The 12,474-nt window shown below is 33.2% G+C and overlaps 1 protein-coding gene across 2 annotated transcripts; it reads left to right on the top strand.

Moving 5' to 3' along the window:
• Positions 1–703: 703 nt before the first annotated feature.
• Positions 704–11,552, top strand: LOC105338644 (prolactin-releasing peptide receptor). 2 transcript variants are annotated; one of them, XM_020071595.3, is made up of 3 exons: positions 704–816; positions 8,170–9,381; positions 11,198–11,552. In XM_020071595.3, exons 2-3 carry the CDS (start codon positions 8,224–8,226, stop codon positions 11,276–11,278), a joined length of 1,239 nt encoding a protein of 412 aa, XP_019927154.3. In that variant the 5' UTR covers positions 704–816; positions 8,170–8,223; the 3' UTR covers positions 11,279–11,552. The 2 variants fall into 2 exon arrangements, with proteins under 2 accessions (XP_019927154.3, XP_019927153.3); XM_020071594.3 differs by having other exon boundaries at positions 11,195–11,547.
• Positions 11,553–12,474: the final 922 nt, after the last annotated feature.

Genomic DNA, 12,474 nt, shown 5'->3' with positions numbered 1-12,474 from the left:
CATTACATCTTAGCTGCATTTGAATACATGTAGATTTGATTTAATTTTGTAACACAATTATTGGGAAAAAAACTACGATATCTTACCAAAAGCATATGTACACTCTCTCAACCAATGTGAATTGCTTTAGTTTATTGGTTCATATTATATTTCATCTTATTCATCAAATGGGATCCAATTTCGCCATCATCCCTTAATCTCTTAATGGCACCATTATACATGCCCTAATTTACCTCGCAATGCAAACTATCCGTCACTCAAATCCAATACGACATTCCAATAGCATATAATTTGTCTTCTACTCTCCAAATTGTATTTTTAAACAACATTATTATCGTCGGATTAAGCAATGCGGTGTCCGGCTTATTCTAATCGATTTTGTTCGACTCGTCTGTTAATGCATTTACCTATTAACAACACTTATCTAATTAACATTAATTAAGAGGTGAATAAACTGTATCCTTTACTGAATTATAAGTTATAAATATTTGAATTAAGTTAAAGACAGATGTAATCACTAGTGCTGAAAAGTAACGACAATGTATAAAGTAACTCTAATTTCAATATATAAGGAATTAACAGTCTCCTCGATTATACCAAATGGCGTTGTATTCATTTGCTCGATGCTGCAGATTTTATTTCTCTGCAAAGAAACTGCTCGTTTTATCAGAGTTCTAACATGACGAAGGTGAAATAATTATTGATCTTTTTTACCTTCCACAGCTTTCGTTGATAAAGGGGAGATTCTGTCTCACTGCCGCAGTGTGATGCAAAAGGACTGGCAGCGAGGAAATTGAGAGGAGATATACGCTAGCGGTAAGTATCACAGTTTGTTTGTATGGTCGATATTAAGAAGCTTATCAAAAATATCTTAATCAAGAATGATTAGATTAGATGTGACAATCAATGAAAATATTTCAAATTTTACCTTTAAAAAAATTATTTCATGTTTTAAGCTACGATGGCCCGTAAAAATAAAACTATTAGCATTCTCTGAAAAATATCGGTACGTTTCAAGATCCTTTTTTATATTTTCATTTTGATTTTAATCCAATTAACACAGAATTGAATGAGGACTGTTCTCTTTACACGTACATTCCTCCTACGGGATAACATCTCTTTCATTATGGTTTTGTCTTCACTAAATTAGATTCTTTTATTGTATCGATTTAGAGCATCCTTTTTAAGTTTCCTGCCCGTTTTCCTATTACCGTCCCGATTACTTTGCAAGTCTTTATAATTATTTCAATATGGCTTTCTCCTTAATTATCTGTGGGAAAGATAGCTAAAAAGAATCTGAAGTTCATGCAAATTGATTTGTGTCGTTTTATTATTTTGCCTTACTGCTAGTCTTGGAATTAAATTAAGTCAGAGTTAATGGGTTCGAATTAATATATTGCAGGCGGTTCAGATATTTTCAGGTATTTTTACCAAGTCAAATCATGAACTTTAAAACGTTTTAAACATCTTTTGACCAGTTTAATCTCGCCTTAGTTCTTTTCCACTATCGTTAAATCTAAATTGTTGCTGATGCGGTTCAAATGGCTGAGACACACACTCGCCAAGTGACAAACCTTTTTTGCGAAATTGATTTTAAATATATATAAACAGCACGGTTTATAAATCATAGTTTGAAAAGAAAATTCTTAACTTAAATATTTTATTTTTTTTTCATGATTGCTACATAGAATGAAATTGGCGACAGTGTTTTTTAATGTTATAAGAGGACAGAAATCATAAGTAGGGGTGTGTTCGAAAAGTAAAATTTGTTATCAATAGACTTGTGTTTAATCGGTTGTAGGTCAAAGTTCTAAATCTGTTCTGTTTCTTGTCTTTGAAGTAGTGTAAAGAAAATATTCTTCATTAATTTCATTCCTCGCCTCTGTTACATCAACATGCGTTGAATACACTGTAATCAATTAAAGAAATAAACAGCAATTTAAAAAGTTCACTGGGATATGAAGTTGGTTGGTCACGTGATCAAATCCTGTGAAGGACGAAGGGCTTCTCAGTAGATTTTATCACGTACCAACCAACTTCATATCCCGGTGAACTTTTTAACATGCTGTTTATTACTTGTATTTAAGTTTGAAAAAGACAAATCGTTCAGAACTGTTATAATTACCGAGATTTAATGTTTACAATAATCCAAGCGACAAGCAATAAGCGCGTGCTATGAACAAGGCAAACACTGTTTTGTTGATACGAGAAATGTTTAAATAGCCAATGACCAACATATATTTTGTATTTTGATAGATATAAGGCAAATTTCTATTAAGCATTTTAATTGACACATTCTCTTCGGAGATACTGTACATTGTGTGTTTCTAATTTCCGATTTTATTTTGTTTTATCTGTTTTTATGCGTGAATATAACGATTCTACCGTTTAGACCATATTCTAATTTTTAATTTAATTTATCTTATTGGTATTTTACAATAAAAACATTGTTTTAGATGAAATATAAATTAGAAAGATGTCAAAACTTTCAGATTCCCTTCTTAAAAAGTTTCCACATTAACCCTTGTTCATTTCTGTATTTGCTATCATTTAAATTTTAATCGTATTTTTTTCTAATTAGTCACACCCCTGGTACATAATGCAATTTTTATTTAGAGAAAAACGCTCTGATTTAAATGCCATGTAATTGATAGTTGTAAAACTGTACTGGAGTGAGAAAGTCGATACAATTGGAAAGAAATCAGTTGATTTGATTCATCTTTGACATTTGGGCATTGATTTTTATGTTCATGAAGTGTTCGTCCCGCAGATCCGCCAATCGACAGGTAAAGCTTGGTCGTTATAAGTTAATTTGTCCGTAACAAATGATCTGAGTTTTTTCACTAGATGAAAGTGACACAGAGGAAGTGACATCATTGTAAACTGCCAGGAGTAGAAAACATTTTTACTGTTTCTGATGATAACATAAGTTAAAGCATTTTTAAACCTGGCCTTTGTGCAGTAGATCACATTCTAGGTGAACCACGAACAATACCACATAAAATTGTATTCAAGTGTAAAGCAAGGCTTCTGAAAATTCTCATTGAAATTTCCAAAAAAATGATTATTCACATAGGACTTTCTACCGTCTAACGGTGTAAAGAGTATGCTATCAAATCACCTTTTTGTAGGTCTATATACCAGGGTGTACCATCAGATCACTTTTTTGTAAATCTTTATACCAGAATGTAATATCACATCACCTTTCTGTATATCTATATATCAGGATCTACCATCACATCACCTTTCTGTAGGTCTATATACCAGGATGTACCATCACATCACCTTTCTGTAGGTCTATATACCAGGATGTACTAAAACATCACCTTTCTATAGGTCTATATACAAGGAGGTATAATCAAATCACCTTTCTGTAGGTCCATATACCAGAGTGTACCATCACATCACCTTTCTGAATATCTATATACAAAGATGAATTATCACATCACTTTTCTGTAGGTCTATATACCAGGGTGTACCATCACATCACTTTTCTGTAGGTCTATATACCAGGGTGTACCATCACATCACCTTTCTGTAGGTCTATATACCAGGATGAATTATCACATCACGTTTCTGTAGGTCTATATACCAGGATGAATTATCACATCACCTTTCTGTATATCTATATATCAGGATCTACCATCACATCACCTTTCTGTAGGTCTATATACCAGGGTGCATCACCTTTCTGTATATCTATGTTCCAGGATGAATTAACGCATCACCTTTCTGTAGGTCTATATACCAGGATGTACCATCACATCACCTTTCTGTATATCTATATACCAAGGTGTCCTATCACATCACCTTTCTGTAGATCTATATATCAGGATGTACCATCACATCACCTTTCTGTAGGTCTATATATCAGGATGTACTATCACATCACCTTTCTGTAGGTCTATATACCAGGATCTACCATCACATCACCTTTCTGTATATCTATATACCAAGGTGTCCTATCACATCACCTTTCTGTAGATCTATATATCAGGATGTACCATCACATCACCTTTTTGTAGGTCTATATATCAGGATGTACCATCACATCACCCTTCTGTAGGTCTATATACCAGGATGTACCATCATCACCTTTCTGTATGTCTATATACCAGGGTGTACCATCACATCACCTTTCTGTAGGTCTGTATACCAGGATGTACCATCATCACCTTTCTGTATGTCTATATACCAGGGTGTACCATCACATCACCTTTCTGTAGGTCTGTATACCAGGATGTACCATCATCACCTTTCTGTATGTCTATATACCAGGGTGTACCATCACATCACCTTTCTGTAGGTCTATATACCAGGATGTACCATCACATCACCTTTCTGTTGGTCTATATACCAGAATGTACCATCACATCACCTTTCTGTAGGTCTATATACCAGAGTGTACCATCACATCACCTTTCTGTAGGTCTATATACCAGGGTGATTTATTACATCACCTTTCTGAAGGTCTATATACCAGGATGTACTATCATATCACCTTCATTTAGGTCTTTATGCGTAACTACGTCTTCCACGACAGACGCCTTTCTAAGTGTGTCAAATTTGTGTACAATTGTTCTTTTGCAAATCTTTTTGTAAATTTTGACGATAATTGATAAAAAAAATTCACGATTCTACATGTGTAACTATAACACGTGGTGTTATATTGAGTTTCCTCGAACGCATAGAACGTTTTTGTTATTTGGTTTAATAATAAGATTTATTTAGTGTAATGAATAAATATGCATTAAATCACTAGAAGGCATCCATTTTCAACTTAGCTTTAAAAATTTCATATATGTTTGATCTTTCTGTGGTATATTTCGTTTCAAAGCCAAAACTGTGATAATTTGAAAAACATAACAGCAAATTACTTTTATATAATTTTTCCTTTGGATGAGTTTACATTTTTTTTAAACAAACATTTTTTAAATCATAATTTTTTTAACATTGTACTCTTGTTTAGAAGATTTTTTTTAAAAATCACCTCTCTGTGGTTATCAAAGAATATAGATCTTAATACCCGTTTATCCATTATATTTATAATTACATAACTGAAATCGTTTCAGGGATATATGACGGGGACATAAAGTTAACCGATTGATTCTTTGAAAAACAAAGGGTATGGCGGTATTGCAGGAAATGTAGGAATCAAGGGTTGCTTTTGCTTGTCGTATTTTATAAAGCTGGAATTTATTTTCAGCGTAAAATATTTCAAAAGGTTTCATTGTCAAGCAATCAAATGTTTTGATAACAAGTTGTTTTTTAGACTTAAAACAAAACTTACAGTTTTGCCTCTAATTCACGTGATATTTTTCTCGCATTTCAAATAATTCCTGTCAGACTAAAGGGGACTAGGTACAATGTAGGTGATAAAGAAGTTACCCATCCGCTCCTTCTAAACTGATTTGATATCATTTATCAAGCTAAAATAAATATTCAGTTTTAAAAAAATCCTATGATTCAGTTTTAAGATCAATGAAGATTTCTTTTTTTTCGTTTTTGCAAATACCTCTCCTTTTCTAGAAGATTAAATAGTCTAAAAATGGCAACAAGGATTAAGCCCTTTTAAGACTTGTTCATATCTTTCCTTCTCTGAAATCAATGTAGATTGCATTTAGCGTGTCCCTGACTTCTAGATTTAAGTTCCTTTGCAGATATTTATGGTTATTTCCGCAGTCACAGATTTGTAGTCGTAATTTTTCTCCTGATCTGCTGGATTTTTTGTTTGGATTTTTTTTTTTATTTTTGGTTAAGTCTGTTGTTGCTTACTTCAGGAATTGCTCCACAAAAGTCAATTTATTGCAAATCAAGGTTTTTAAATAAAAGAATTTTTATAATCATGATCATCCGTAGAGATTGGAAGAGTTTTGTTAATGTTATCCAAGTCTTGCATACCACTGAAAAATTGGTCTCATGACGCCCTTTTGGTACATGTAGCTTAAACGCCTTAGTGTCATTCAAGGAAGGAGTCTTCTCATATTTGTTTAATCGTTTATAAATCCAGAAATTTGGAATAAAAAAATGAATGACAGTTAAATCAGTAAAAACCTTTTTTAAAGGTCAGGTCAAGGTCCATTTTTCAAGAGTAATGATAAAAACTGAATATGACCTATGTAATATAAAATTGATGTGATATTTTTCAAAAACAGTGTTCTATAAAAATGCAGTTTTAGATAAATTTTAATCGTCTTAAAATGACTTCTTATATTCAATTAAGAAAGGGGGGAATTGCGACCGTTAGGATTCCAATATTTAAATTTTTGATTCAATGTAGGTATAAAACAACGAAATATGCATATTTTGATAATATTTCATAGAATTAAAATAAATTTAGACGGAGAACAAAAATGAATATTCACATTCAGTGTATAATTCCCCTTTTGCTTGCACTAGAAATCTGCGACGTTCAATTTCCTCTGGAAACAATTGTGCCTATGAGCACAAATATAAACGCCATCAAGCGTTTTGAATATGTTTATTATTGTAAGATTATATACTTATTAAAAGGAAAGGTTCAAACTTACATAACCAATTTGATATGTACTTGTGAAAAATTATAGTTAAATCATATTTACATGTAAATATATAAAAAAAAATCTCTACAAAGTTTCTAGTACTATATTTTTAGTTGCGGAAGCGAACTAAATAGCATGTTAACATGGCTGGCGAGGAGATATAAAACACACAACGAGTATATACCATAGCAAAACATGAGCGATTTTTTATCACATGCTTTACCAAGTCTTTTCTCAGCCGCACAACGCATTTATTACAAAAGGCAACAACTTTATGCATGGGAAAAATATCATTGAAGATTAACAAAAACATTTTATTTTTTAACACATTTTTATCAATTCATGAAAAAAAAACTAGACAGTATTAAATGCTTCACATGTACAACTCTACATTTTTCAAGTGAATTTTATTTTTTACATTTTCATTTTACGTTAATAAACCGCCTAAACTTACGTAATGTTAATTTTGACGTTATGTTGGGTAAGAATACTCAGTGTAATATCAAAAAATGATCTCATGATTGATAATGATATCCTTCGCATATTGGGCTAAACATGTGATAAAGGGATATCTATTGAATCATATCAAAAACATCGTAATAACAAGAAAATTCTTTTTATTAAAAAAATAAGATAAATTGCATCTGAAATGTAAATATACGTGTATTTTTGCTGTTTTCTCCTCCGTTATTCCTATCTCTGTTTTAAACGTCATGTCATATGCAAATAAAATGATAAAGCTTGTTTGTTTAGTTAAATTACTCCGACAGTAGGCGTTTCTCCGAGTCCAATCTCGATTAAAAAATTAATTTTGAATAAACATGATACTTATCCGCGCTTAAATTCAAACAGTATAATTTTAATCAAGATATGCCACATTTTAATTCAGCTGATTAGGAAAGAGTGTCGTGTTGTATTGTAATTTTGATTATGCTAAATGAGTGTAAATATATATACAACTTTATAATAAAGATCGTTTCTGTACTTCTTCAAAGCATGTCTGCTATTTCTCTGTTTAGAAAATAACTGAGGAACTCTTAAAAAGCATACAGGCACAATCTGTGGTGTAGGCATGTTTCTTTATATAAAGAAAAGGAGTACAGGCCTTGAATATTACTTCCTTGCGTTATACAACGATTTCCAATATAAAACGACTGCCATAGGCTCTTAAATAATGTGATTTAATCAACAACCAAGAGAAATTCAAGATTTCGTGACTGTATGCTGTTAGTTCACTTAATAAAGGCTAAAATTACTTGCAGTAGCGTTATTCAACACGTATGGTTTAAATTCCTGCGAAATACCCTTTATAAGAGGTATGCTGGTCTGACTACCGACTTTAATATATTCCTGCTTAGGTTCATCTTTTAGATTCATTTATACTGAACAAACAATATCTAATTTTGATCTCAAACCAGGGATTATTTCTTGGATTGAGTGGTGTAGATATGATTTCACCACCTCTCAGGATCAAAACCCCTAGGCCAGAGATCAAAATCAGACCGTGATATTTAATTATGAATAGCATTAAATACCAAAGTTTGCCATGATTTTTCAGAAGGAAAAGAATACTTTGCATTTAATGAAATTAGAATAAGATTAAAGAAATTAATTATTAATTTCATATTACGTTTTTGTTGTCTGACAGATCAAACAACTAAAGAAACACAGCTGCTGTGAAATATCAAAGTTTCAAAGAAAGATGGCGCTTGTAGATCAGGGGGATAGGGCTTTCTTAGAGCTGGTTTTCAAGTTCATAGATGACAAAAACAGTACGGATGACGTGGACTTCACGCAGCCGCACGTGCGACGATCCCTACGTTACGTTTACCCGCTATTTATGTTTCTTCATGCCTTGGTTGGTCTATTTGGTTTGTGTGGAAACCTTGCAATCATAATTGTTATAGGGAAACGAAGATTATACAGGGACCAGACGTTCCTGTTTCTTGGAAACATCGCCTTTTCTGACATTCTTAAATGTATATTTGTTCTTCCTGTTTCACTGGCTAACTTGCTTATTCATAACTGGATATTTGGAAGCTTCATGTGTTTCTTTCTACCAATGCTGCAATGTTTTCCAATTCATTCGTCAATGCTTACATATCTTATGATCGCTATCGACAGATATCGGCTGATTGTTAATCCTTTCCGGCCCCGCTTGCCCGCAGGGTTGTGCATCATAGGTGTATGGGTGGTCTCTGTGTGTATTGTCCTCCCTTATGCTGTATATATAAAATACATTGACCTGGGTGCCATTCTAGGATACAGGTTTCTCGGTGTTGGTATATGTTACATCAACCAAGAACGACATATCGAGGAATATATCAGAGCTATGTTTGTAACTCTATATGCCATGCCACTTGCCATCATGGGATTTTTGTGCCTAAAAGTTTCAGCGGAACTGAAATCATTAGATACCAGTTCCATATCTATCCACTTCGAAACAAATTCAAATAACGTCACGTGTACCTCTCGTCTAACTCTCGAAGATGACGAGACGTCTAGAGTTGGATCAGAGGATTCGAACCAACGACATACGGTACGTTCTGATCACATGTGTAGCGATGACGACCTTGACCTGCCAGCAGAAAAGCGAACACATAGATACATTATATCGATGGTGACCTTGTTTGCTATTTGCTGGTGTCCGCTCAACATTCTGATTTTGGTCCAATTCTTCGTTCATGAAAGTGGAAATAACACTGGACATTTTGATATAACGTATACAACATTTACATGGTTTGGTTTCTTGTCAACATGCGTTAATCCGGTATTGTTTGCCTCCTGGAAAATGTCGGATTCCACGAAGGACAAACTGAGGGGTTATTTCAAGTTTGGCATGAAAAGAAAATCCAAAAAGGTAAGCAATTAAGATCATTTCATGTTCACAAAAAACGTGCTTATTTATTTTCTTAGTTAAAATAGTATGAATATGGAGAGAGTATACCTTACTCTACATCAAAATGAAACATGTAGGTAGACCATTTTCCCTGTATCGGTCTATTAAGAGTTTCAAATATGCTGATATACATTAGCATGTTACTCTGCATTCTGACGAATGTTTCCGGTAATGAACTTCCATCACGTTTAAAATTTTTCGATTGACTAGCACACGCATGCATGTAGAGATTGCTTGATCTTACAAAGTAGACACAACAGGTCTAATCGTGCAGCATCATTTGATACCATGAGAATCTTTCTTAATCTTAGCAATATTGGAAGCATGAAAACAATTAGTATTCCACTGTATTGTCGAACTTAACATTAAACGTGGTCAATAAGTTCCAGACATCATAACTGCCATTATACATATTAAGTGGACATACAGATACTATTACATACAATTACATCGATTTAGTCAATCTAAAAGCAGACAAACATTTGCACCCCGATTTGGGTAGCTTTTGTTTTTACTAGCATTATAAACAGGAACAAATACAACACATTACATGTGTGGCATTTTGAAAACAAAAGACATTAATACTAGTAGTTTATTTTACATACATGTAAAGAAGGAGGTTATAGACACCCCTAGGTATGCCACAGTTGTGGAAGTAATTTTGAAAATACAGGCATGTAGTATCGTTTTTGAGAGTTGGGGCTAGACTCATTCAAAATATCTTGACAAGCTAAATAAAATAAAACAATAAAATAACAGAGGAATATTATTACAACATTTCTAAAAATCCATGGGATGGGGGGGAGGGGGGTCTGTAAAAATGCTTGCTGCGGGAACCCCCCCCCCCCCCCCCCCCCGATGTTACCTGCCTAGAATAAGATTATAGGACACAAAACATAATGTTCCATTATATCTTTGACTTTCGAGGGAATCAAAGCATTTTTTCATATATTCCTATTTTTATTCCATGTATTGTTGTTAGTAACAATACGGTAAAGGGAGAAAAATGGATACTTGCAGCTGGAAAGCGTGGGCATGATGAAATCGTGTATTACAAACATGGTCGCTATTTCTAATGACTTGATGTGTTCGAAGTGATGAACTGTTCGGGGAAATATCAAATGAACGCGTTAGCCGACGTCCTGTTTAACACTTTCTTGCTAAATTTTACCAATATGACAGTTCAAGCTGGAATAAACACATTCTGAAAAACTTTAGCTCCCGTTAAAAATATAGAAGGGCTACATCGCTCACATGCGCAACAGTAGGCATAATAATATAAGCTTTATAGAGTCATAAACAAAATAATTTGTATAAACTTTAATCAACACTATTTGAGGGTGCTTCAACTAAAATGGCATAAGTTTTAGAAGAAAACTTTTTGAGATGTTATTGTTCTATATGACTTTTTAAGATATAGAACAGGTGACCAGCAAATTAAAGTTTTTAACTCAGTCATTTTTTACTGTAATTTGACTCGATGTTCAAATAATCTTTACATGTTCTAAAAGGCAAATGTTATTTTATCACAAAAAACAAGTCGAACATAACGATTGCTTTATATAATTATTATCTCATTTTTACATTCATCATTATCATAAACATTTTTATGGCATTTTATTTACATGTGTTTTATTTTAATTGAACTGGTTCCTGTCACAAGACTTTTTCTCGGTATGTTATCGATTTGTAGTAGGGAAGATAAGACGCAGAGATACATCTCTGGTATGTATTTCAATTTCTATTGAGTTCTTTGCGTTCTTTTATTTGACAGCAGATTTCAGTCCCAGTGTCAACATTTAGAACCATAGACGGAACGCTGACCATTCAGAATGGAAACACTCCAGAACCGCTATAAGCTACATAGACTGCCCAAGGACCATGATGCGACGTATAATACACCATTTATTCATGTTACTAATATGTATGCTATCTTTTGATATTAACTTTATTTGGGTAAACATTGTGTTTATATTCAGTGAATCAAGTTTATAAGATTGTTCCATAAAAAACCTTTTTAAAATCATGAAATAACCTATTTTCGTGTCTATCTACCATTTGTACGTCATATTGTATTGTTGTTTTTTTGAATAAAGTTTTCGTCTAAACACTCAAGGCCAGACAACAGCAACCTTTTCCTTGAATCATAAACAACATAACCATTTTAACACTTATTTTAAACCTACCAAAAATAGCCAAGCGCTGCTAAATATAGAATTTTTATTTTTGCCGATTTCAGGACATTAATGTACGGTTTTATGGCCATTGATCTAACATCACATGCTAAATGGCCTGCGCCAGAATGCGTGAGATTAAAAGTGGGAAGCAAACTGTCATCTTGTAACCTAACAAATGAAAGCAATCAAACCGCTGTAGGCACGGAGATGTCATTTTTGTCTGTCGCTTTAGTAATCGCCTTATTTTTATTTTCATTTTTATTGTTCTTCACATCTCTTTGTATCTGAACCATGTAAGAGAAAATGACAAAGCATTTGACAGGTGTGACTTTGCGAAGGAACATTTCAATGTTTTCATTGAAGATTATACAACATCCAAACTAATCTGCTGGATTTATTCTACGTATCGCAGAAAGTGAGTATTTTGGATTTTGACAAATAAACTGGAACTGGTATGGGTTGGTAGAACAGATATTTAGGCAATCTTCTATAAATAAATCAGACGAGAATTTTCTTGTGAATTGATATCTGCTATGAAGTTCACAACCATTTATTTATGTTACTATTTGGTCGTTTTACCACTGTCTATAGCAATTACTGTTGCATTGAGACTCGGACAATATATTTATTTTGCCATTAATTTATATACCTAAAAAATAAAATTGTTAATTTTCACTACTTTGCTTAAAGTTAAGCAAAGAAGACATCATTCTTTAGTTTCTGTCTTATCGTTGCCCTGTTTTTCAGTCTGCATGATTGCTTGCATAAACAAAACGATTTGCAATTAATTTTGTGTGTCAGATGAAGACACATCACCCGGCAATCTGTCCCTATGCTGAGTGGGCTGACGATACTTGCTCTTGGAACAAGTATACTT

Source organism: Magallana gigas, chromosome 8 (genome assembly GCF_963853765.1).
Source record: "Magallana gigas chromosome 8, xbMagGiga1.1, whole genome shotgun sequence".
NCBI lineage: Eukaryota > Metazoa > Mollusca > Bivalvia > Ostreida > Ostreidae > Magallana > Magallana gigas.
This window is presented reverse-complemented; position numbering and strand designations above follow the sequence as displayed.